The sequence below is a fragment of the Ammospiza caudacuta genome, chromosome 15 (assembly GCF_027887145.1).
Source record: "Ammospiza caudacuta isolate bAmmCau1 chromosome 15, bAmmCau1.pri, whole genome shotgun sequence".
Lineage (NCBI taxonomy): Eukaryota > Metazoa > Chordata > Aves > Passeriformes > Passerellidae > Ammospiza > Ammospiza caudacuta.
This window is the reverse complement of record NC_080607.1, coordinates 15,337,577-15,365,167: the sequence shown is the minus strand read 5'-3', so window position 1 is coordinate 15,365,167 and position 27,591 is coordinate 15,337,577. Positions and strand designations below refer to the sequence as shown.

The window sequence follows — 27,591 nt, the reverse complement described above, 5'->3', positions numbered from 1 at the left end:
AAATTGTCCAAGAGCTGGAAGAATTGGCAATGATGTGAAGAGACTCATTAGACAGTCTGATGGGGTTTAAGTGAAGGGGCTTCCCAGCCTGCAGAGCACTCAGCCTGGGTTCCCAAGGAGCTTGCTCTCTGCAAGTCACCTTGAAGCAACCCTTGACAGGAATAGAAAAGAAATCATCAAGTATTATTAATTATAATAGGTTGTTGTTGCTGGCTAAGATTATAATAACTTAATTGAAATAGTGTCTTGAGCCATAGCATAGTCTTCTTGAAATCAGGAGCTTCCTCTTGGTGAAGTTCTCTGTAGTGAGAACTGGCCCCTGGACATCCTCAGATGTGCTGGCTCTTAAACTGAATTGCATCTCTTTCCTTTTCTGATGCTCTCTGGAAAAACAGTTTATTGCATTTCTGGCTTATCTAGCCTCAGGTCAAGTAGCTGGGCAATTTAAAATGTGTAAAAGCAGACCTTTCCAAAAATGCAGAACAGGAGTAGTGATGCAGGATTTCCTTTTCCACAGGACCATCTTTCTTCCTCCCACTCCCCCTGCACGCCTTGTTTTGATTTAACGCGCCTCTGTTTGAAAGTGTATCTTAAAAGACCCTATTTTACTCATGTTGAATAATGTTCTGCCTCTTTGAACTTTGCCTCTGTGTGAAGAACACACAGCCAAGTTTTTAAAATGCAGCTGCAAGCTGGGGCTGAAATTCCCCTGCTCCCTCTGGCAGCCTTAATCAGCAGAGCTCTCCTGGAGCTGCTCTGACACAGCGGGATGGGTGCAGGGCTGGGCTGCCCAGCACTGCCTGCCCTGCAAGGATTCTGCTGCCTTTTCCATGCTCACACCTCCCAGCTGCATCACAGCAGCTCCTTACAGCAGGAAGGAACGGGGGTTTGCAGTGGGATTTTCCCCTCTGTGAGCCCAAGCCCCTGGACTTGTACTGCTGGGTGTGCAGGGTCCCAGCAGTGTCCTTGGGTAGGGCTCTTTCTGGAGAAACTCTTAGAGTTTCCAAAAAAAAATTACTCAATAAGATGGCATGAAAATGCTTAAATGTGAAAGAAGAAAGGGAATTTAATCACAAAACAGTAGTGGGATGGAGAAGAATTACTTCCATCTCTGCAGAAGCTCGGTTTTGCTATGACCACAGCAGACCCTTCCTCGTGGAAGGATGTGGATGTCTCACTTAACTGAAGTGTTCAGTTCTGAAAAGGTCAATGTGAAATGCTCTGCAGCGACTTGAGTGCTTTGCTCTGGGTTGTATCTATTTTGTTCTAACAGAAAGATTGTCAAAAATTAACTCATCTCTCCAAAACAATTTGTTCCTGTCAGACTGGCCTTTTCCATTCCCATTTATCCTTTCCACTTCACTAACTCTCTGGATGTATCTTGGTCCCTTTCAAGTCAATAGCACAAGTCCAAGTGACTTCTTTTAAACTCTCTCCAGCCCCTTCATTCTCCTGGAGCTGTGTTTTCTCCTACCACCCTTCTTAGGAGTGATGTAAAAGAGTTCTGAGTATAGACAGTCCTCCAAAATAAAGGAATATTAGTATTTCTTACATGAGAAATGTTGTAATTTAAAATTTCTCTTTCTCCTCCTGAGTCCATGGAACTCTGATAGAATAATTGTTGATAACATGCCACTTGAAAAATGAAATAGCTGGGAGCCAAATCTATATGTGGCAAATCGAGTTAAAGAAATCTCATAAAAAATAAAGAGTATATAAAAAAACCAAGGATTTTAAAAGCTGATTATTCTACTAGTGTCCCAGTTTGTTTATTTTATTTCTATGCCAGCAGAGATTCCCTCAGAGATTAACACCATGGACTAATGCACAGATGGGGCCAGAAACTCGAAAGTCATCTGAATATTAAGAATTTAAATCTTTAGCCTCAGTGATTTGAACAGAAAGCCAATTATGAGGCTGAATTAGTTTTCAAATTAAACTGCAATTTAAAGCATGTGAAATTAATCTTTTAAGGCATATAGTTGCATTTGTATATATATTCATGGGGAGAATTTGGATTCTGCAGTTCTGTCTGGTTCCTCTTCTCCAGCCTGACAGTGCAGTTCATGAGGAGATGCCTGGTGTGCCTGGGTGTTTGTTCAGTGAAGGAACAGAGCAGGTGTAGCTGGCTGGCAGGGCCTGAAATCTGAGGAGAAGATGTTTAATTTTAAAAAATTAATAGGACACAGAGTGAATCCTTCTTCCTGCCACTGCAACCCATTCCAAAAATGCCATAGCACTGCTCATAGTCAAAACATTCAATATGTTTCCTCCAGCTTGGAGATTAGTTAATTTTAGAAGTTTTCATTTAGGAAGGTCCCAGTTCAAGAGAGCAGCTGACCAGGTTCATGGATGAGACTGCCACACATTCTGGTTTGTAGCACTAGAAACTTAAAATAATGCAAATGCTGAATGTTCCAGAGAGATCATGCACAGGTAAAATATTCCAGAGGGTCAGAGTAGGACTCAATGGATTCTTCCCTGTATCCCAGTGGTATTCACAGGTTGGGTGCATTACTTCTGGATCCATCCCAAGCTTGAATATATTCCTCTATGGCAGTGCCATCTCCTGCACCTGGGCAGGTGTTGCTCTTATCCTTGCACTTTATATGCTGTTAAAAATGGCTTTGTCCAACCTGATTCTTATTCTCTCACACATTACACACAGACTTAGGATACACAATATTCTTTTTCAAGTTATTTTGCTCAGCCAAGCACAGTTTTAAGGTAAGAAATTGTTTTTCTGCAGACTCATGTGGTAGTGCTTTCCATTTTCTTTCGAGGTTAGTGGTTATGAAATCTGTGCTCTTAATTTCCTTTTCAGAAGCATCCAGTCCCAAGAGCAAGGAAGTGAATTATAGGTCTGTAAGTGAGAAAAAAAAAAAAAAAATGCAAATCCCAAGACTGGTGGGTTTTCCCTCAAAAAAAAAAAAAAAAAAGAAAAAAAAAAGAAAAAAGAAGGCCATGTTGATGTAAAGGAAAGAATGTGGAAATCATGGTCTGACACCAATGTAGGAGGGAGTTACAACTGAACACTGTAATAGCCTACACTCTGCCTCCTTTTCACCAGCAGTTACAAATAGAATACTATGATATATATAATAACATTTATATGATATTACACCACTTTTTATTGTATCGTATTCTAGTGTCAAAATTCAGGGATTGGATTGCAGTGGAGGATGTGTTCAGTGTCAGGTTGTGTGCAGCTGGGGCTGCCTGATTTCTGGAGTCACACATGCCTTCAGTGCAGCATCAAACCTGGCTGTTCAGCACAGTTCAGTGGGGATGTTCAGGATATTTTGTCCCAAGTAGCCACGCTTTCCCCCTTCTTTAAATTAGCCCTGGAAATCAAGTGGATGCATGTGCAGGAGCTCAGCCAGGCTGAACCTGGTGGGTTTATGCAGCTGGATGTGCCTTTGCCCACTCAGATGTTGGACTGGTGGGGTTTCTCTGGGGCAAGGGGGTCTCAGTGAGCTGCAGGCTGCTGGAGGGGAGTGATCTCCAAATCTGGCCAGGGCCACGTGTGTGCAGCAGTCAGTGCATCTGCTCCTTGGCTCTCCGGAGGTATTTATTCCATTTTTAACAATCAGGGGCTCTGATTTCCGTCCTGGGTGACAGCAGCCTCTTCAGCTCTCTCTGTTGTCTCTCCAGACCTGCTCGCTCTCTTTATTCTCATTAGGCTGGCTCTCGCCCTGTCTGAAGCTGAAAATCCAATGTCTCTGCTAATTAGGAAGTGGCATCCGTTATGAATTAGGTTAGCTGCTTGAAAGGTCAAAATTTGCCAATGATTACAAAAATTATGGTGAAGGAGAATGACAGTAGCTATCAGTTACAACGGAAAGAATATCATTCGGAAGGAAAGTGCTGCTCCTATTTCGTTTTTTTTATCCAGAGCATGTGGGATGCAGTTTAATTGAAGTATATTTGCAATTTATTACACCTGCAGTACTTGCACTCACTTCTGTCATCTTGATGTCTTGTCCATTTTCCTGTTCACCTCTGTGACTCCACTCAGCACCATTGCTAGGTCAGCTCCCCAATTTCATTTGAAACCCTTAACAATGAGTGTGTGAAACTGTTTCACATCACCCATTGAATACATTTAATATTTTTTCACTTGAGGATGCAGGTTTGTTAGATGAAATGCTTTAGTTTTTAACATTAGAGAAAGTTCAGTTGTACTCGGAGGACTTTTCAGGATCCCATCATACTTGTCATTGGAACTTGGTTTTGATGCCTTTGCTTTTCCTTGTGTGTGTTTCTGTCCCTGAGTTCTTGCAACGAGTGAAATCACCTAAAGGGTGAGGTGTGCCAGTTATGAGAAGTGGCATGAGTTTCCCATCCTCTGTGGGAAAGGAAACAAATATCAGGAAACTGTTCTGAGTGGAAAATTTTGGTTTTAGGAAATGTAAATTTTACACTGTTCTTCAGTATTTAATCTTCCCACAACTCTTACTGTCTTCTCTATCTAGCATCAGATGCAGAGGATTCACTAAGTGAGCTTTCCAATTTAGGGGGAAAAAATGAGGAGTAAGGGGAAGTTTCCATTAGTACAAAGCCATTATTAACTTGGGTTAATGAAGATCTAATGTAACATGGCTAGCACCACATGTCTGCACATAATGATCCCGTCCTTTTCTATGGGGGAATGATTAAATTAAGTATCTTGTAGGTCAAAATTAGACTGAGAAGGTTAACCAACCTTTAATGATTCTGCAGCCATTTACCAGCCATTTAAAAACATAAACTGTGAGATAAAGCTGGATAGAGAAATAGCATTATCAGTAAAAAGTGGGTGAATTTTTAGTGTTTTCTGTTATATCATAGGAGAAGACTGAGAGGATTATGTGGTTTTGCAGTGACATACGGGATAAAGGGGCAAAGTGAAAGGAGTTTTGATTTTTATGTTTTGTTGGCTTCCTGTTAAGTGCCCATTAGCTCTTTATTTTAACATGCATTAAATCTAACTAATGGATATCAAACCAGCTTAGAAAAATGGCAATTATAAAGCAATTGTAACAAAGACTTCAGGAGCACAACTGTGCCAAAATATTTTTTGTGTGCCTTAAACTCATGAAAGCTCCATCTTTATGGAGAAATGAAGTTGCATAGATGGGAGAGCAGAGATTGCAGACAGCATGAGGGGAATTAGCAGCCCACTTTGGGATTGTCTGGGCTACAAATAACTGGGCTGATTCTCAGATTCCAGAGTGATTTGAGGGGGACATTTGTTTATGACTGTGCTTATCTGCTCACACATGCTCAGGGCAGCTATCTCTCTTGTTCTGCTTTTCTTTTTCCTTAGTGTGTACAGATGGAATGAGATATGGTGAATCTAGCAAAATCTCTTTGCAGTCTTTTGCAAGGGGATGCAATTCATTTTAAAATTGACAAACAAAACTGAATGTACAGGTATAAATTATCTCCCTTTGCTTCCATTCCCCCAGGTTCTGTAAGGCATTTTTTTTTTCCTTTCCTGTAGAAACTTTAATTAATCCAATGGGAATATTTTCCATAAGGTTTGCTTTCAAGCATTTCTCTCATGTGTCTTATCCATGGTTACAAACAAAACCATCTCGTTTGACAAAATAACATCTGGGAGGTTACAGTCTGTGGGAAATCAAAGGGAATGCATTGGGAAGTCACAGATTCTGGAGGTCTTGCCTTTTATTGATAGATCTCCTTCATCATGCCATCCATTAATTTTAACTCAGGTGATATATGAACTCTGCACGTTAGTTAATGAAGGCTAATGCACAGTAATCTTGTCATCACTAGCTGTGCATGGTAATTCAATCTGCTGCTCAGAAGAGCTGTTCAACATGCAGCAAATTTGATTTAATATTGACATGATGTACTAGGTTTGGTATTTTATTTAACATACCATGCGCCTTATTTGATGAGAAATGGTTTTCTTTCAATAGGTTACATACCTGAGTCAGGCCAGGTGTGTAGTTTAATGCAGTTATATCAGATATATATCTGTTATATCTGCACTGGGTATTCATCCTGTGATACACTGCACAGAATGGGGCAAATTTCTGAGTTTGGGCACTTTATGCATTCATTTAATGTTGTCAGTGTGCTTGAGAGCAAGCCCTGGAGAGTAGGAAAATAGAGGTGATGCTTTTCTCAGACACTGAAAGCAGAAAGTCCCTCCTGCCCTGTTTACACTGGTTTAACCTACTCTTGGAGCTTCATCACCACCAGCAGGATCTGATGCAAAACTGACAGAGTACAGATTGAGGTTCTTGAGTGTGACCTGGAGGAGTTTTCTCAGTATTTCTGGTCTGTAGTAATTGCTCCTAGCTTCTGTTTGGGTAGGATGTAGGGCTGTAAATATGGTGTGGTTAATACTTTGATTTCCACACAAGACACACATCCTGTGGGCCAGATTAGGCAGTCAGCACTTTGTCACTTTAAGCCAAACAATACCAGCTTTAATCCTCATGTGTGTTAGAGCTGTGCTCTCTGCCACTGTATATTTGCCTAATTTGTGTACTATTAGGGGCTGGATACAGGGATATATTGCCTTTATTTTAATATAAAGTACATGAAGATGTATCTCCATGTAAAGGACATAGAAGCATGGCATTATTTACTTTATTGCAGGTAAATCATCCCCAACCATCTGAGCGCAGAGCAAGAGTTTATACAGCGCCCAGAGGATGTCAGACACTTTATCTGTGTATATCCACATCGCTCTGTGGAATACTCTTGTGCACAGATCTATGTTTGTGTCATTCACTGCAGCACGCAGGTATCTGGAGGATAAATCTTGCTTAAAGACAGGCTAAATGCAAAGCAAACCAAGTGGAAAATGGCAGGGGGGTGGGTTACACAGGTTGATCCTTCTTGAGCCATCCCTAGGGATGGTGCCCTCAGCATGGGGAGCAGGAGATGCTGTCGGTCAGCACTGCCAGGTGGGAAAAGTGTACACAGGAAAGGGAGAGGAGATACCAGCCCTGCCCAGACTGTGGAGTGGGAGAAGCAATTTGCAGCCAGTTTACAGCAGACTGTGGTCAGACAGACAGACAGACAGCCCCAGGGAGAGCCAGGAAGGAAGCGGCTGCTGCAGCTCCGTGTGTGCTGCGGCCACACAGGGCCCTTTGCAGAGGGCCTTTTATTATGTTACAAGATAGTAATTAATGCCAAGTTCCTCTCTTTATTTTCTCTGTGGTTGGGTTTCATAATGGAAATTAAAGATAGGAGATAGGGAGCAGATTGCCTCTTGAAATACAGCTCCCTGGTGCTCAGTTCATGACTTCAGAGACATTGTCCAGCCCCATCTCCCTTTATGGAGATGCAGGTCAAATGCTGCTGAAATAGTCCTTTTTCTCAAGAGCAGATGTGCTTAGTCCAGTGCTACACTGCAGGAAAGGAGCAAAAGGGTCAGAGAAAGAGTGAAGGAGACCTTCTGTGCTCTCCATCCACATTATAGCTGCTGTCCCCCACCCGCTGCCACCAGAGCTGCAGCCTGGCAGGTTCCCCTGCCAAGTTGGGAATCCACCATTTCATGCATGTGCTGGGTAATTTTGGAATTTACGGTACAGTCTGAGACACCTCACATGAGGAGGGACCACAACTGTGGGGTGCCCTTATCTGAACCTGGAAGTCCAAATTACATTCAGAGCTGTTTTTTTGAGCTGGAAGTGCATCATGAAATACCACCTGTTTTTTGGAATACATCCTAAGACTGCACATGTCCTAAAATAGATTCTGTTTTCCTCTTCCGCTTCTGTTTTCATTAGCCCCAGGTTTTGACATTCTGTTCAGAGATATTTTCAGTATCGAATGCATTAAGATAACATAAATTCCAAATCAAACATCTCATTCAGCATATTTCCTATTTAAATTTCTCCTGTACATTTTCCCTGTAGTTATCTAAGGGTTGGTTTCATTATTTGTATCAGCTGTCTTGTGATAACTGGTTTTGCAAAAGAGCAAAAAAACGAATGCTTGTAGAGAAAATAGAGAAAATTTGTTGCTTGCAGAGCCTTGTTTCAATTCAGTGTTCCTTCCGTCTTCTGAAGTTTATTGATCAGGAGAATGTTAAAGTTGTTGAATAGTTTGTTTTCATTTCACAAATGTGAATCGGGATTATTGCAGAAAAACAGGAATGTATTCATCATTAAGATTTGCTTTACACATTCATTTATTTTTTAATCTATAATTCTTATTGAACTAAGAAAACTCACAGGAATATATGTACCACCACCGAGAACAAAAAGAGCCTGATTGAGACAGATGGAAGAGCAGCAAAGCTCTTCACACAAGTGCAAAAATACAAACTTCTACACTTCTAATACTGAGAAACACTGGTTTTCCAGAGGTGCTGGGGGGATTTCCTGCGTGCTGAGTGGCTTAAAGACACTTGGCTAAGGTACAAAATGCTGCAGCCATTTAGAGCATGGGGTGCTTTTCAAGTCTTTTGCAAACAGATACAAGCTCTGCAGCTCTCTGGTCTTCCTGACCTGGGAGTGTGGTGGCTCCCAGTGTGGCCAGGCTGGGTGTGCAGAGGAGACACAGCACGATGCTGAGGCAGCCACATGGCCTCAAGTTTGCCCATGGTTCACATCTAACTCAGCTCTTTTTGTAAAGCCACGTGTGGCTCCATCTCAGGTCAGCTCAGGTTCTTGCTGGGACCACCTTGCATCTCTCCAGCATGGCAGGCTCATAAGTTGGTCTGTTGCTCAGACTGCCCGAATGCACAGTGTTTGAGTGGCACCTTCCCTCTTGTCATGGATGCTGATGGGTTTGGTGATCACAAACGAGGTTATGTCTGGTTTTGCTGTCTCTCTTTGCCTCCCACTCCTCTTCTCAGGTCTCAAATCATTATACTCATCCACTGTTGCAGATTGCCTTGTGTGAGCAGTGTGTGCCTGCCCTTCTACTCATTGCCTCCCACCAATACAACAAGTGTAGAGCTGGGCCCTGTGAGCTCTGGGGGTCACAGGACCATGCAGCTGCAGGAGTCCATCCAATCAAGTAACATCTTTTACGCTCTTAATGATAATTTCCCACTTTAGCAGAACACCCTGCTGCCAAACTCCAGTGCTAATGAGCCTGTCAGTGCATCAGTGCACTCCGACAGTATCGAGAATGTAGGGATTTGTTTTTTGCAAGGCAAATGAAGACACTGATGATTAGCAAGAAACAAACCAACAATTCAATACATCACTGGCCACACATACCAAATCATTGATTTTCTGTCCTGCTGGGCAGCAGCTGTTGTATTTGCTCTGCAGAAATGGATTTTTTCATCCTGGAGGGACAAGAAAGGTGGATGTTTCTCCAAGAACTGGAAGCAGGAGGCAGTTGCTTCCTGCACTGGACATGGGCATGTTGATGGTGTCCTGAAGCTGCTGAGAAGTCTGATGGGCTTTCCACTATTAAATTCTGCTTCTGAATGCATGTGAATGCAGTGATTGGATAGGAAAAAAAATCTCCTGTGAGAATCTGTGAAAATTGCAGGACAAAAAAATGCTGCCCTAAAACTTACAATCACTGAAAGAATTAGAAGTTAATCATAGATACCCTCACATAACTTCTCTCTGTCTACCAGTTACGTGTAATCAGCATCCTTCCAGATCATCCATCTCAGCAGTGTTGCTATTTCCATAATCCTCGCCTTGCCTGCCTGGATTGAAGTGAGCTGCCTCTTCCACAGCATTTCTGAACAAATTGCGTGCCCCCAGGTCAAGTGGGGCCACAGTCTGCTCTGCAGTGAGGTGTCCCTGCTAACTCCTCTTGCCTCGTTCCAGGGACCTACGTGATGACGGTGACGGCGAACGACGCGGACGACGCCACCACGGCCAACGGCATGGTGAGGTACAGGATTGTCACCCAGACCCCCCAGAGCCCCTCCCAGAACATGTTCACCATCAACAGCGAGACTGGGGACATCGTCACCGTGGCTGCTGGCCTCGACAGGGAGGTGAGTGTGATGCTGTCTCACCGGGTGTTCGGTGAGGGTTGCTGATGTGAAAAGCACAAACCCTGTCTGTTGGGGGAGATGAGACAGGAAAGCCTTATAAATGTGATTGCCTGGCAAAAGATTTTGAGAATATAGAAATTATAAACAAGATTGAAATGAAAGCAAGCTTTGAGATCCCTTAGTTGCTGAACAACTGGAAAACAATGGTGTGGCCCACTGAAGGTAATCTCCTTTTGATGGAACAACACCCTCTGCTTGCAGACAGGCCCAAGGGTCAGAGCAGACCCTGCCAGCTTGGCAGAAGGGGCCCAAAGAGGCGTTTTTAGAGTTTAAAATGTAACACAGTATGGTAATGTAATGATTCTTATAGGCTGTATGGAAATGCTATAGGATTTGTATATTGTACTAGGTTGGTTAGTGAGAATCAGAATATTCAGCACAGAAGATTTACTGTATCGGTAAGGGGAACCTCGCTCTCTTACGCTCTTATCCTCTCATCCTCTCTCTCTCTCATCCTCTTTCCCACTGTCTTTACTTCTCTTGGGCCTGCTTTGAGCTGTGGCTGGCAGCTCCCAGCAGGGCCCTGCACCCAGGCCCATGCAATAAACCCCAGGTTCCATGACCTGGCTTCAGATATCTCTCATCTCCATCCGCCCCCACCATCCTAGCCCCAACACTCCTACACCTGTCTTTAATGCCAAGGCTCCAAAAGCTGGAGTTGAGGTGTGGAGATCACAGTCTTTGCTTCTGCAGCAACTGTGGGGCATCATGGCTTTGATGTGATATTTTTGTCTTAATCCATATCAGTCAATGAAACCCTGAGAGAATCTTCTCAAACTCCAGGAGCTGATATTTTCCTTTCCTAAGTTTGTAAAACTCAAAAGATGTAGAAAATACTCCAGGAGGCATAGGGGGATGAATAAATGGTCATTTGTCCCCCCTTCTGTTGGGGGGAGATAAAGTGCCAGACATCTATAGCCCTTTCTAGACCTGTCTTTCTTAGTTCTTTGCATGTGATCCCTGGAAAAGGAACACAGCCTGCACTCAGCACACTTCACGTCCTTGTGTCATTTCCAAACTAGTAAAATGTCTTCCAGTGATTTTGGGTTTGTGTGATGTTCAGCCTATCGTGCCTCTTCTTTCTGCCATTTTACATTTCTGCAGCTTTTCCAAATGCAGCAGAAATTTCACTTTTACTGACAAAATAATACTCCGCCAGTGTAAACTCTATAATGGGATTCTCAGAGCTCTGCCACCTCTGGTTGTGGGTGTAGCTCAAGGACAAAGCATTTATGCCTCACATATCAAACAAAAATCAGTGCAGTGTCAGTGGTGGGATGGAGTGAGTGTGGAAGGAGGGGATGGGGTCAGTGGGTGTAAAGGGAGAGAATCCCAGAACTTCAGTCAATTGGAGGTGATGGAGTTCAATATGCAGGTGATGGAATTCAGCTCAGTGCAACTGGGAGAGCTCTGTGGAATCAGTGATGGGAACAATGGGCCACTGAGAGTATGGAAGGAAAGACTTGCTTAGTCTGAGGCTCAGGTGTTTATTTCCAGGCAGTCCCCAGAGCCAACACATCCAGTGGGAGAGTCCAGTTCGGGAGAGCCCAGTGTGCTGCGTTTCTGGGAGAAGGCACCAGAAACTGGTTTTGTTCTTCTTTCTCTCCTTTCCTCCCCTGTGGCAATGTCAGGGCAAGCAGGAGTCCCCACATGTGGGCCTGGGACTTAAACTCTGACAGGTGAAGCCTCCTGCACCTTGGAGATTTTTCCTGTGCCCCTCAGACCAGCAGCAGTACACTTCTGGCCCCACTGATGCTGTGCCAGGCTCCATCAGGAGACATTCCCTGCCAGGGACTGTGCCCGTTTCATTCCCATCTCTGGGGCTGCTTTTTTGCTTCAGAGAGCTTGGGGATGATCCCAAAGGCAGCTGCTGAGAGCAGATAAAAGCCCCAGCATCGTTTCAGCAGCACGTGTGGAGCCCAGGGGCATCCTAAGACACTCGGGATGGGACGGGATGGGATGGGAATGGGATGGGATGGGATGGGATGGGATGGGATGGGATGGGATGGGATGGGATGGCTGGGAGCAGCACAGGGCTGACCCTCAGCACCGTTTCAGGGTGAGCTGGCCCAGGGGGGACACACTGTGTGGAGCAGCTTTCCAAGGAGAAGGTCAGGAGAGCCGAGAGCTTTCCAGGTGTGAGGACGGGAAGCAGAGCTGGGGGAGCAGGAGGAGCTCCAGCACCTGCTCCTTCCCACCTGATGTGGCACACTCTGCAAGCACAACCTGGGGTGGATTTGACCTTTCCCTGCTCCCTTTATTCCAAGAGCTGGGAAGTTGGCTGAATGTTAAGCAGGTGGATGATCCGAGGCAGTGCTGGAGCCTGCGGCAGGCTCGCAGTGCAAGAGGAGAAACAAGTGCTGGAGAGATTGCTGGCAGCCCCCAGGGGGATGGCAGCAGAGTGCTCAGAGAAGAAATTGGAATTCTGGCAGGAAAATGCTGATTTTATGGAAATTAAAGAACTGTTACAGCCCCCCTGACATCAGTGGGGGCCAGCATTTGAATGCTGGGCTTTATGGGCAGAGAAAGGTCGTCGGTTTATATTAATTTCAGAAACACAGATTGGGATAACTTGGTGGGAGAGAGGTTTTAATCTCGGCAAATCAGCTCAGAAAAGAGGCAGGTGATAATTAGGGGGAAAGGATAAGGCAGAATCCTTTTTATTGCTTCTCTCATTGCATCTGGAGTATTTTAAAAACTTGCAGAGAAACCATGTGCTTCGTGTGAGTTCCCTTGTGCACAGGGTCCAGGAAATCACAGCTGGCACATTGTGTGTGGAAATCTGGTGCTGAGTGTCCCAGGCTGAGTACAAGGGTGGGCAGGGGACACTGGGATCAAGGCAGAACAACCAGCTCTGGGCACAATCCTGGGGCTGCCCTGAAGCTACAGGGCATGCTTATTCCCAGCTCTCTCTCCTGCTTTCAGGAATTGGCAAAACTTTCTGGTTTATTATCATAAAGTTATATTGCATCTAAGTTGAAAATTGTGTTTAAACCACCCCCATTACTGTACCACAGACTGTTTTTTTTGGTTTTGTTTGTTTTTCCTGAAAACTTGTGGAAGCTATTAAAGGAGTGGATTTGGGGTTGCTGCTGACATTTCCTTGTCGTTAGGAAAAGGAGACGAAGAGCAATATTTGGAATGCAGATTTGTGTAAATTAAAATGTTAACAAATCTGACCTATTCAGCTGAAACTCCTATAACCAAGATAAATTCCCTGGATACCAGTTATTTCTCCAAATGCTTATTGACACATTTATCAGTGCCTGAGACATGATTAAGTTAAGCTGTGGTGATACAGAATGAGGTTTTCAGTCTCCATTGGATCCTTCTCCCTTGTTTCTGCAATGCAAAGCAGGCATAAAAATAACTTCTGGAGCTATTCCATGTCTGAGAGACAGGTCCATGTTCCAGATCCAGCATTTGTCTTTCAAAAGGGAGAAAAGTCACTTCAGAACTGGTGTTCCTAGCTCAGCATTTCTGTTGCATGCTCATTGAATGAGATTTCCTGATGTTCTCAGCATCTCCACTTAAATATTGGTTCTCTGCTGGTTTCCTAAATTACCTTCAGTCCATGAAGGAATGAGCTAGATGAATATTTAGCTTATTTTGTGTCAGGACAAGTGTTTTGTTTGACCTGTAAGAAACCTATTTTAAGACCAAGTCGGTATTTTTGCTTCTGTTTCTAAACCTCCATTTCCACAAACCATGGAGGAAATTAAAAACTCAGCCTCAAATTATGCTGGTCTCTCCTAAACGTGCCTGACACTGAAGATAGCACAATCAAAAGGCAAAGTATTAAAATATTGATGGCTTTAAAGTTATCTTACCTGGTTCCTATTAATCTGGATGTAAATATGGTGACAATGCTGTGTGTCCACTCACTCATTATGACTGCCCTTAATTGAATGGATCCCCAAGGAAGATAAAGTTAATTGGACTGCACTTCATAAAAATTATTAAAGGAAGACAGTTTAGCAACAGCCTGATGTAAGCCTGGATGCCTGAGGGTGAGAAGTGCCAAGGGTGGAAAAAAGGAACACCCATCCCTTGAAATAAGGGGGGAAATGATAGGGATTTAGGGTCGTGAGAGGTTCAGAAGTGCATTCAGACTGCCAGGTTTTGATGAGAAGGTTAAAAGCAGATGCTTGCTGCAGGAAAACATCGGAGTAGCCTAGGAAATCTGCAGCTGATTTAATGAAATTAGGAGGGGAAAATCGTGTGATGGTAGGAGCACAAAATGTGTGGATTATAGGGAAGGCTGTGGTGCATGAGGTGAGCAGGTTGTGGCAGAGTTCAGGGGTAGGAAGGACCATGGCAGCTGATGTAATTTATGGCAGGCTGCTGCAGGAGTGGGTGGCACTACCCGAGATGCTGCCAGACTGACGGCTTCATTTAGCAGCACGTCTGAATTCCACATTTCATTAATCTGGGCGGTTTTTTCCCACTGGGAAGAAAATTGCAAGAGATAAGAAAGGGTCAGGTGAGTCTCAGACACAAGCAGAACATTCATATTTTTGTTTTCCATCCTGAAAACTAACATTTCTCTGTATTACCTTGCAAAAGTGACCAGTTCCACATGTTATTTTGTTCCTCCCACTCATCCCAGTGTCCCAGGTGGAATCAAGCCCACACTGTCAGTCTGATGGTGCTCCTGGTGCAGTAACTCAACCCCATGACCAATTTTGATTTCTCTGGTGGCAGAATATCTGTCTCAGTAGCACAGTAAACCTGCAGTGGGGCTATAGGATAGGCAATATCATCCTCCAAAGAGCTTCCCCTAAATATTTTATGAACACGGACTTTGAGCAAGCAGGAGGGAAAAAAAAAAAAAAGAATGAGAGAAAAGGAGGTGATTGATCCCAGGCTCTGCTGGCAGGCCAATAAATGTTGAGACATCTCAAATGTCACCCAGGTTTATTTGAGATAATAAGTGTTTCAGCACTGTGGTGCTTGTAGTATAATGTTGCTAACTTTTTGAGATGTCCCTTAGAAAGGAGTCCCTTCCCAGCACATTCCTCTGGTGCTGGAGAAATGAAGGCAGTCAGGAGCACTGAGTTGCTTCTTCCAAATTTCTGTATGTTTGTATTTCTTTTAAAAGTGATTGGATCTCTGCTGCTGCAAATGCTTTTAAAAATACATGAAATCCGATTCTATGATTACTGCACTTGGCTCTCTGAAAACGTGATGTTGCTGGTCCTTCTCAAGTGAGTGAAAGATAAAAGGGAGAGCCTGCCAACAACTGAGTTAGAGGTTTATTTTATTTATGAATGAAATGGCAGAATTTTTGTGGGGAAGAGGAGAAGTTCTTCTTATTAGCAGAGACAGTTGATTTCTTTTCCAGAAGTCTGAGATCGGTGCAGCTACACATTTCTGATAGTGCAGAATTTGAAATGTTATGTTAAAGGAAAAAACAAAAACAACTGTACGCTACTCCAAACACTGAGCAGGGATGGTTTTTTACTATCTGCAGTAACTATTTTGGGTACATTTATCTCCAGGTCATGGTAAGAGCTTTTCAAAACCTTCTTGTTCATTCAGATGCTGGCTGGGAGTAAGCAAGGCATTGCCCTGGTAGAGGAATGACTTTAGCCGTTGAGATTCCAGTGAAACATTCCCACGGACAGACATCCCCTAGTCTGAGATTACCCAGATGCAGTGAGTTCAGTCTGGGTTTGTCTCTTCCAGGCAGACAGTCATCCAAGTGTGGCCAGCTGGTATCTCAGGCTGAGCCTGGCTTTCTGCACCAGGAAGCTTCCCCTGACAGTGGAGTCCAGCAGCTCTCAATCCTTCATCCACCCCTGGAATGCAGCAAAAGGAATTTATTCTGCTGTAAATTACCTTGGCCCATCTAATGATTTCCCTCACTGCATAATCACTGTGATGTTCTGCAGAGCTGTCTCTGCTCCTCTGAGCAGGTCTGGAGGAGCATCTGCTGCAGTGTGAGGCTGAGGGATCCCACACCACACCAGTGATGGATGAGTTTACCTGGGCACACTGTCACTCATGTGTGTGTACTGACAGAATACAAGGAATGAGGGAAGGTGACATCTAAATGGCTTGACTGCATCCTGAGAGCTCCTGTTCCCATTTTCCTCAGTCAGATTAGCCTTCTCTGAGGAGCAGAGAGGAGTAATGCAGAATTGCTACAAGCATGTCACCTTCTGACATGCACAATCCAACATCCACCCTGTTTGCTATTTGTATCTGTTACAGGAGTTCTTTAAAATGAGAGGGATTCTGCTTTTCATGTTCTTGTCACTGCTTTTTCCAGTGAAGAACTAAAACAAGGTTGTTAGACTCTGTGGAGCCATGAGTATCTTGCTTTTCAAGATGAACGTCCATATCACTGCATCAAAACATGCAGAAAAATGCCTCCACAGCTGAACTCACAGGAGGAGAACCAGAGTGAGGGATTTGTAGTTATTTTGCCAGCAAGGCACATCCATTTCTATGAATTTGGACCACGAGTCCTTGTATTTAGCTTCCAGACTTGCAGGCCTCCCAAGTGTCTGGGATGATGAAGGACTGGAACAGACTTCCAGGGTTAAGTGGCTTTTCCACTTCTCACAGCATTCAGGCAGTGACTGGGAGTCCTTGTGGAACATGTCTTCAAGGCAGTTTTAAACTACCAGAGTCTTAGCAGGGATAAGCAGGTAAAATACTTCAGCATCCTCTGTCAGACTGTGTTTTACCTGTGTTTTACCTTGGCCCTAATGTGTTTCTGTCCCTCTGCCACAGTTTGTCCCCTTGGTGTCACACAACAGGCTCTGCCGTCGCTGTCTGCCTGGCAGCCACGTGCCATCCCGGGGATTTGTGGAGCACAAAGTCACTCTGAGGGATGAAATCCACTCTGTGCTCATCATTTCTGGTGAATACTACCTTATCCCTGATACCTTGTAATTTTTCAGGGCCATGTAACGAAGATGTAAATACTGAAGCTTTATGTATTAATATGCCTGAAATCATTACTTAAAGATAAAACTGGTTAAATTATTCAGTTATAAAATTATCCCATTTCCACAGCAGCATATCCTGTCAAAGGCAGAGCTGATTAGCCATAAGCTGAATTTAGCCAGCAGATTTATGCTGGATTCTGGTTTATGTTTCTGCATTGTACATAGGACTGCTTTGAGTTTGTTCCATCATTCCAGTGCATTTCATTTCATTTTCTCATTACAGAGAAGAATGACCTTTCTCAGCAAATTATGGTGAGGAGCACTACCACTCATCAGTGAAGAAGAATCATTTTATTAACCCTGTTTAGTGCTTTGCCAGTGTGTTGTGTAATCAGTGGAGGGCCACTTGCAGTAATTTGAGATAGCATAAGTTATCAGAGGGGAAGGGCTCAAATCTGCTCCTTGGTCCAGCACTGCTTAAGGGATCCATCATAGCTTTGTTGCAGGGTGGGAGAGATGTGAGCAAATCCTTGTCACAGAAATCACACCATTTGTTTTAATTAAGAAGGGAAAAATGCCAGTGGTTCTGAAACCTTGTCACAATTCCCAGAAGGAATATGTCTCCCCATCTGAGCTCCTCAAATGGCAGTGCCTGTGTGTCTTTCTGGTGGGTGTTTCTGCAGTGATCTGTACCTTTTGCTCTTCTGCATGATTGCTGCAACTCTAAACAAGGAGCTGGCAATCAGTTTTAGAGCTCCTGTGTGTGGAAGGGGTTTTTTGATTACTTTGCCTTTAAAAAAGCCTGATAGCTAGATAGACTAGTAAAACTGATAGAGGAAAGGCTCTGAGCCATGGCCTTGAAAGAAAATAGCATGAGTAGGGAAAAAAGGAAAAAAAAGTGGATATGGTAGGAGACACTTCTAAAGAATAAAAGAGCTTTGCACAGAAAGAGGCTGGTAAATAGCTTGAAACCTGTGGGAGTCCTATGAGCAGACAGCAAAACAACCATGGTGTTTATCTCCCAAAAAGGTAACCAGGGATGTGTACCAGGAGCATGATCAGGACACAGGTGTAACAGGCTGGAGATCACCTGGCTGTACAACCTGAGACTGTGTTTCTCAGTTTGGCTGTGGGTTTGTGTGAGCTCAGCCTGGCTGTGTGATCTGCTTGCACCCATCTCGGCCCTGTGCTGTCCTGAGGCCTTCCATTCTCCATCAGATTGCATTTTAATAAAGGGGGTCAAACAGAGCAGTAGGGCTGGGTTTACTGCTCTGCTGTGCAGGTCCCAGTGCACCATGTGTCCTTCCTGAAGATGTGCACAGGAGGATGCTCCAGCCTCAGAACTGGGCTGTAAATAGAAACGTGCAGCCAGTTTACATCTGCCATGGAGCCAATTCCACCAGGAGTGAGTGCTGCCCTTTGGCTGAAAGGAGGAGTTTCCTCCCACCCAGGCAGTGCCTGTGACACTGTTTACTGCCTGCCACAGTAGCTCCCAATTTGGTTCTTAAATTCTTTCTCCCATTTGGCTTAGACTCTTTCATACACCTGGCTTGCTTTCAGTATTGCCAGCATTTAGATGCTGGAGCCTCTGGAGGAGGCTGTACTGACTCACATGTGGAACTGTAATGGCTTTTTATTCATATTTGGGTGAGCTGTTGAAGAGATATTACCAAATTGAAAAGCTGCATGATTTGGGGTTGAACTATTCAGACAAAACAAAGCTTTGAGTTTAATTGGATCCGATTATAGAGTCCCAGCAAGAATCCTGACACCCCCACCTAATCAGTTTCCTTCTTTTAAATATGGAAATCTTCAGAGCCTCTCCAGTAAGAAAATTCCACATATACTAATAGGCTATGGATCCTTTTCTTTCTTCACACACATTTTAATATGTTCAGAGAGTTCTGGTACAGTCTGGTTGCACTTGTTTCAAGTTCCTCATGAAATCCCACCTCTGACTACAGTGGGTTGGTTTATCCATTATTCAGTAGTAAAATCCCAGCTGAATAGGGAGGAGGAAAAAAAAAGTTAAGTATTGGAGTGGAAAGCTCACCAGGTCCTTAGCATAATCTCTCTGGTTCAGACCTGCATTTCTTTTTCTATTTGAGCTTGTCTTACAGTGGAGAAGAGTGTATCATTCCAATTTCAGATAGAAGACTACTTGCTCAGCTCAGGGAGATTTAAAGTTTTTTTTTTTGGTACATCACATACTTTCCAACAGCCCCTTCCCCTCTCTAAAGGGATTATTGTCTAAATCTGCACCGGGTCAAGTGAAATAATTAAACACAAGCTGGCTCCACTAATTAACTTATCCACAGACCATTGTCTGTTATTAGCATTTTAAAGAGAATTTGTTAACTCCTTCTTCCTAGACCTAGTACTACTTTTTTTAATAGCAGGATTCATTCCTGTGAGCATCTTTGGCTCTATTTCTTGCTTAAATATTGTCTTCAACACATTTGCCAGAGCATGAGTGAGTTTGTGGGATGTTTCACCCTGCATCAGTTACTTTTCTTAACTGGGCATAAGAAGAAGGCAGCTTGAATGCAAAGGACTGTGACTGTCAGAAGACCAAATACAGTCTCTTGTATTCTGAAATATTCTTAAAATAGGAAGTTCTCAGTGTAAACAGCAGAGAGGCTGTTCCATGCTCTGGAAAGTATAATTTAAATTGTGATGTATCTGGAGTTTTTATAGTACATCTCATCTGGAACAGTGTCAAGATCGTGGCGTTTGTATTTGCAGAGGATGTAATACTTCCAAAAATACAGAAATGTGTGCACAGGGACCAAAATGTGGGTGTTTGCTGTTCTGCATCACGAATCCTGTCTGTTTCCTTGAGTTCTGTACTAATTAGTTCCCAGAAAGGTGGCAGAAGGTGGCTCTGTGAAGGGGAGGGCTGTTCTTGTTAGACACTTGTGAGCATCGCTGATCTGGCTATAAATAATCACAGCATCAGGTACTGAGGTTTGGGCTGTTCTCCATTCACTGCAGGCTGAGAGGGGACTCATGGATAAGGCCAGCAAGGTGGCACATGCAGGCAGGATGGAGCTATGTGTTATTCTTCCCAGAAATGCACATTAAAGCATCTAGGAGCCTGTAGTAGCAGAGCTGAAGCAGTGAGACAGTTTGTTCTTTTGTCACGGTAACCTCACCATTTTTCTCCTAATTTTTAGGCTAAATATTTTCCTTTCATTGTTGTTCTGTTATTTCAGTTTTCTAAAAAATTCTGAGGACTTTGTGTAAGAAATCCTCATTAAATAGAGTACATGTCAGTACAATCATGTTTTATTCAAGCTATTCATTTTTTGCACTTAAAATGCTTTCTGTTCTAAATGCCTCTCCAGAAAAATAAATGTGGTTTTTAGTTAAAGTAAACAGGTCACATACTCAGTGACCTTAAATCTGATGGCTCAAATTGAGAAGAGGAACTAATTGCGTAAAAATGCAGTGACTCATATTATCCAGATGTTCAATAAGTTGGTCTTTCCAACTTACTTATACATGCCTGAAAAATAAATAGATTGTAGTTTTCTGTTCATACCAACATGGAATTCCCCTCAGTTTATAGGGAAGGATTTTGTTTTAATGGTTTAAGGTTTGGAAAGATGCCCAAGGAAGGATGAACTGACCAGACTGAGGATGGGAATCAGGGTCTGTAAATCAGCAGCAAATGACTCTTGTAGAAGTGGGAAGCTTTTCTGCCAGGTATCTGCTATTCTAAAGGGAGGGTTTGATGCCACCCAAGCAGCAACATACCCAATAAAATGCCTACTTAGGAATCATAGTGGTCACCTTGTGAAGGTGAATTTCAGAGAGGTCGGAAGAGCAGCATCCTTGTCCCTTGAGCTCAGGGCCAACCCTGTGGTTTGCCTGCAGCAGAGTGGAGCTGGCCCAGCCCCAGAGATGTGCTGTACTCTATATTGGGTGTGTTTTGCAGGGGAGCCTGTGCTGATGTGGAGTAGTAGATGAGAGGATACTCCACGCATTACTCATTCTGGAAGTGGTTTGTTTTGGAGATGTGTATGTTTCTGCAATTATTTTAGCCATTAAACTTCAGCCCTGAAAATGCTTTCATCTTGGCTGATCCCATCTTTCTGTGGCCATGGCAATGGAGAGGAGTGTGATGGGAAATGCATTACTGGGTTTGTAAATTATGTGCAGTTCCCTCACCCTCCCCCCTGTATGTTTGATATCAGAAGATGATGTTTGACAGAGAAGATAATGAACAGTATTTGCTGGTAAATCAGCAGCTAGATGTGGTTTGAAAGAAAGCATATTTGCGCATAAAGAGACAATCTGGAAGGTTACCAGTGCTGTGCACCATCAGAAAATCTGCTCCACAGATGAGCAGCAGAGCAGCTTCCACCAGTGAGTGCTGGAGAGGAGCTGGGTGGCCTCATGACTTCAGGGTATCAGCTCTTGACAAAGCAATTGAGCAAACTTCCCTAGAAAAAATAGCCTGCAGGGCATCAGAGGGTTCTTAGGGTAGGCAGCCCACCCCCAGCTCCTTTGGTCATGGCCAAATCCCTGAGAACCCCTAAAGTAAAAAGTGGGACAATCTCTCAGATCTGTCCATCAGATTAGAAATTGAAGCATCAGCCATCATTTATGCAGATGATCCTGATGAAGCAGGAAGCGCCCCACAACATTTTCCCCACCCCTAGATTAGGACAAAATAATGATTTTTTAGAATTGTAATTACCAGTCAGAAAATAAAATCTGGAGAGATTTAGCATTTTTATTTTAATAGCTGCAAAAATGTCACATTGATATTGGTCTTTTAAAGTGATGTTTGACATTTTGAAAGATCAATTTTTGTCAAACTTAGCTCATACCATTAAAACCATTTTTAAAAGGACTCTTTTGCAATGTAAAAATAAATTCCAAGCGAGGGAGAGCTTTCAAGTGCCCGTCCTTGGGAGCAGTTTCACTCTTAGCATCTTGTGATGAAAAACCATTTTGTCATAATATTCTCCACCAGTTTTCATCCTCAGGCCCCTTCAGTTCTCTATATGGTCTCTGCCACTACTGTCGTCCAACCATACCAAAATGGGTATTTAGGGACGTTCTTCTGAAAACTAATTCCAGTGTTTGCAATAAGGGTTGCTAATGTAACTCGGAGTGACCGTTGCCTGCAGTATCAGCATCTTCAAAGGCTGACTGACATGTTTGAGAAATGGATTTTGTGCTACTCTGCTGACCCCAGACTCTGTGCCAGGGCAGTTCACAGAGGGGCACAGTCCTTTCCATCCAAGTTCCACAGGGGATAAGGGAAGCTAAATTGCAGACTTCATATCCAGATGTGCAGGGGAGCGTTCAAGGAAAATGCATCAAAAACATCTTGCAAAAGCTCATTTAAAGTTACATAAATTATTGTTTGCATTTTCACATGCAGTTATTTTCAAGTCTAACCAGCTGTATCTGATTGAAGTGGCCCTAAATAAATAGATGGTTACATAAACACAACATTTGTTTGGGGATTTTTTCCCAATAAGGTCTGGGCCCTGTTTGCTTCGCAGTGTTGCACAGACTGTGAGAAGGAGGTGTCTGAATTTCAATGGGACATTTTGACACAGAAAATCCCATTCTTAGTATGTTTGGAGTTTCTAAGTCATATGGTGACAGCTACCTTAAAAGAAGACACAGTAAATAATATGGCATGTATTTTGCAGAGAAATTGGAATGCAAGCAGAGAGTCCAAAGGGGTGATCACATTTCATTTCACATTTTTCACCCCGTTTCGGTGCATCAAGCCAATGTCTGCTGCATGCTGATGCACTGAGCAGGCATTCTGCTGACAGGCTCCCCAGCAGCATCTTGGGTTGCTGTTTGTTGGGAAGGGCTGGTGTTTGCATTTCCAGGAGAGCCCTTTGTCACCATCCAAGGTGATAACACCTCACTCCCTCCACCCCTGTTTTCATCTCACAGATCAATTACCTGATAAAGGGTGACCCTGGGCCAGGCCTTGGTTGCTGACTGCTGCAAGTCCAGTCCACAAAGTTCAGAACTCCTTAAAGCACCACTGAAATTCTTTCTAGCAGGTCCCAAGGTTCTATAAATGAAGAAATAAAACAAGTGACTCAAGGCGCAGAGATGCTCGTCTGTGCTGTCTCTGTTCCAAACCAGAATAAAACATGAAAGAATAATCTGAAAGATGTGACAGTTTTTATTGAAGAAATAATCAGAGAGTCACTTATCAGAATCAGGAAACCTGCTTTATCCTTTGTTGCATTATAAATAAGAATTATATTTGTTCTTGGGGAACAAGCTTGAAGTACACTGCAAGACGTTATTATGAGTGATGCACCGGGAGGAACTGAATAAATACTGCCTGTCTGCCCCATTAGGTGGTTTTGTTTCTTACATTTCTCTGATTCCTCTACCAGGAATGAGTTGTTTTATCATTTCAGAGGTGAGCCATGATAGGTTTGCTAGTGGGGGCCTGAATTCCAAGCTGACAGAAGGGAGGATGCCAGGCAAGGCGAGTGGTGGTGGGGAGGAGGCAGGGGCTGGGGTCTCCAGGTGTGCCCCAGCTGCTCACTGTCCAGATGGGCTCTCCTGCTGCAGGGAGACACTGCTGGCCAGGGCAGCCCATGGTGGTGTGGAGGAAACAAGAAGGAACAGGAAGATAAAAGGGAGAAACAGAAAAACAGAAGAAAGAGACATTTGTAGGGATAGGAGATTAAGGAGGGTGGAAGCAAGGAGTTTACTTTCTCCACTCTTGTAAACTCTTGCAGGCTGTTAGCTCTGGATATGAAAGGTTATAGAGAATGCCATCCTAGGCAGAACAACACACCCAGTGCAGCATCCTCTCATGATCCAGGCATCTGTCAGAGCTGCAGGCACGAGCTCTTGGAGCTGCGTGTGCCGGTTCTGTCTCGCGCTAGGTGATTAGATGTAAAATTACACAGTATCATCCCAACTTGGAACACGAAACGACTTCCATGCTCTGTCTTGACTGTTCATAATGTTTCTTGGCAGAAGTTGTTGCAGACACCAGCTTTCAATCCTTCCAAATTAAATGTCAGTTGATGGCAGCGCCGCCGCCAGCGGGAGCGCCCTGCTCATCCCGCTTCCCCCGGCTCCGCACCTCCTCAGCTGGCTGATGAGCAGCTCAGCTGGGAGCAGTTTCGGAGGAGATCTTTGACTTTCTTTGGCTTCCCAGAGGAATTCGTAATTATTTCCTCCTTTATCATGGAGTGCAGCTGGAGTCTTCAGCTCCATTAGAACTGCCCTGGTAATTTCACAGTGTGAAATTTACAGCAAACTAGGGACATTAACGTTAAATAAATTTATGCAACAGCAACCCTCACCCAAGTCATTAAAAGTGTGTGCAGTTTTTAATGGATGCTTCAGCATGGCATTTGATAAGTTTGTTCATTTCTTTTCCCAGTCTGTTAATTATATACACACACACACACACATTCTTCTGCCAGAGGTTTTGGTGGAAGCTGGCTGTGGCCACGGATGTCACCTCCTTGCAAACACTTCAAATATGGCTCTAATCCCAGCCTCAGTGGAGTGAGGAGAGGCTGTCACCAAGAGTGTATCTGGGGGGGAAGTGTGACAGTGTGGGTCTGTGTGCAACTCCAATAATCCAATTGAACTATGCAGTGATTCCGAACCGCGTCTATTTGAGAAGACAGGATATCATAAAGGCTGCTAATATGGTGGAAAATTGTATTAAGCTGAGACAAGACAAAGTTGATTATGTGCACAAGTAGTGCAGATGTGCCTGGCACTGGTCGTTTATGCATATTGATTGATCTTAAATACAGCAGAGCAGGGCATGGGATGGGGTTTCCATGGTTATTGATTTTCTTTCAGCTCCTTGGGCTGTCATCAGAGACTTTCAGATCCAACTGCCTTGACCTATACACGCCCTGATAAGAAGGCTTGATAAGGAAGCAGGCACGGGGCTGATGTCCTGGCCAGAGAAAACCTGCTGGGTATGTCCTTTGAGGAGCAGACATTCAGGAGCAGCCCTGCTTTTCAGCTCTGTGGAGCCGGGGTGTGGAATTCTCTGGGAAGCTGCAGTTGGGCTTTGGGGCTGCCTTGCTGGATGTTCAGCGTGGGCTGTGGGGAGCAGCCTGGAGTGCTCACCAGGGTCACTTTGCTGCGTGATCTGCTTCCCTTCAGTTTGCTGAGGGAGGGGACTTGGTTTCCTAATTGTTTAATTTTGGCTTCTATAAACCTGCTGGAGCAGAACTGTTGTTTTTCCACCTCTCCCACGTTCCAAGCAGTGAAGCTAGAAACAGGAGGTTTTCATCCTGTTCTTTGGTTGTTGTCTCATTCCTCAGGAGTCTTAAGACAGTTTTCTTCAGTCCTGCTCTGCCTGGAGCCACTGACCTCGCCTGGCTTCCATGGGCTCTGTGACCCTGCTGGCATGAGCCATTTAATGGTTTTCCAACTGAAAGAGCAGATTTAGATTAGATATTAGGAAAAAAATCTTTACTGTGAGGGTGGTGAGGCCCCGACACAGGTTGCCCAGAGAAGCTGTGGCTGCTCCATCCCTGGAAGTGTCCAAGGCCAGGTTGGACAGGGCTTGGAGCAGCCTGGGGTAGGGGAAGGTGTCCCTGCCCATGGCAGGAGATGAGCTTTAGGATCCCTTCCAAGCCCTTCCAATGATTCCATGATTCTCTCATCGCTGGCATGGAGCTTGAAACGTGATGTGGGAGTCAAAGACCCTAATTTTCTAATTCAAAAAATATTTAGGAGTAGAGATAATTAAGCATCTAGCAGTCAGGAAAATGGATTTGTGGATGTTTGTCCAGGGAATTCCCTAATATCCCAGTCCTGAGGGTTTCTACATGTATGGGCATCTCCACCTGCCTTGGCTGCAGCCTGAGCTCTCTGCAGGTGGGTCTGCTGACACAGGTGAGCTTCATGATTGTGCTCCAGTTCTGAAAGAGGAATTTGTGAGCATGTTGAATTGAGTGCATATAACTTACCTTGATTTATATTTGAGCTGAGGTGAAAGAACTCTATCTGTGATTATAGACATCAAAGACAATGTATTGAAATTCAGTTTTCTAATGTACACATCATTTATCAAATCTCTGCCCAATAATGCCAATGTTTGCTGCACAGAAATACAACGTGATGGATTACCTGCTTCCCACCAGCTTTCTGAAGGCCAAGGAAGATAAACACAAGATTCTTGTAGAAATGCCAAGTTCAGGCTAGGGAAAAAGACTGAAATCAAAAACCCCAGGGCAGTTAGGAAAATTCATGAGCAGGATAAGGATTTCAGGGACCTTACAGTGCTCAGAGGAAAGGAGTTTCTTGTTCTCTTGCTGTCACCAAGAGCATGAGTGACCCACCTGCTGCAGGCAGAACGTGTCACCTTTTGCAGAATTTGCCCTGGTTTAGTGCCTGCTCTTGGGATGCTGATGATCTAAAAAAAAATCACATTTCCTACATCTAAAGCAGCATGGTCTGGACTTGGATCCATAACAGCCAGTTTTTTCCTGGAATCTGAAAAAGAAAAAAAAAAAAAAAACTTAGAAATATGAATTTCAAATTAAAACCAGGAAAAAATAAATAGCAGAAAACACTTTTATTTCTTGCTGAGCTTCTATTCAGTTCCTGCTTCCTGTGTTGACAGTGTAAGTTATACTTGGGCAGGAAAAAAAAAGGAAGCCCACAAACATAATTGCAAGCATGTCTAATTAGGCAGAGCTATGTAAATTTAGCGTTTCTACATGATTATAAATGTCAGGAGAGCCTTAGATAAGACATGAGAGTTTTGAGTATCTCTTGTGTACCTAGTCTAAAATGTCCTTATTGCTAATCCTATTCATCTGGAGTTGCTTCCTAATTAGAATATTTATGGGCTAATAAGGAGGTGAACAAGACACTCCAGTTCAGCTCCAAAGGTGAGAGCAGGGATTCATTAGACTCGGCGTCTCTGTTTTGATTGCTGTACAATGTAATTAACATTGTGCTAGACAATCATTTTAGATTTACCTTAACAACAAATGTTCAAGAAGATTCCTGCTGTTCTCTCTTCGTGCCCTGGTCTGCTGAAACCAAAAGCAGGGATGTCAGCAGCTTTGAGAGATTTGGGGGTTCCTGGATGGTTTTTCCCCCTTGTTGTATTTTCTGAACTGTTTTGACCCCAGTCTGTCAGTTACTGATGTTTCTGAGTTTTGGCCATGCCAGCTAAAAGTGAATCTGGTTTGCATATTTTATGAATTCGTGTTTTATAAATTTTATATAACTAGGACCTGCTTTATAGGAAATGCTTACTTTGATATTTTGGTGGGTTTTTTCAGAATTTTCGCTCGCATGTCTGTAACCAGTGACCTGATATAAAACAGAATTTTTAAAGTCAGATATAATACAGCTGGTTTCAGCTTATACTACCATGAAAGCACTGACGTTCAGTGCCTGACTCTCTAATTTTTCTTCTGGAAGGTTCTTCCCCACCAGGAGCCCCACTGAGCCCAGGCACAGCAGCAACAGGAAAAATTCCTCCTGCATCCAGACTGGGAACCAGGTAGTCCTGAGTTCCACCCCACGGGGCTGTAGAGCTTACTGATCCACCCCTGTGTGAGGGTTTGGGTGCTTCCTTGGTGGGATCATCCCTTCTCTTCCCCATTGAGGGAGGGTCCAGTCTTTGCCACCCATCCAGCTTGAGCAGACAACTTCCAGATTTCCTCCTGCTGCCTCCTCTGCCTTTTGCAA

The 27,591-nt window shown here is 43.8% G+C and overlaps 1 protein-coding gene across 1 annotated transcript in view; it reads left to right on the top strand.

Annotated features, from left to right (window-relative positions):
* Positions 1-27,591, top strand: part of CDH4 (cadherin 4) — a 415,329-nt gene that overhangs the window by 330,729 nt on the left and 57,009 nt on the right. Inside the window, exon 7 of the mRNA XM_058814611.1 lies at positions 9,768-9,940. Coding sequence (XP_058670594.1) covers positions 9,768-9,940 — 173 coding nt within the window. The remainder of the gene's footprint in view (positions 1-9,767; positions 9,941-27,591) is intronic.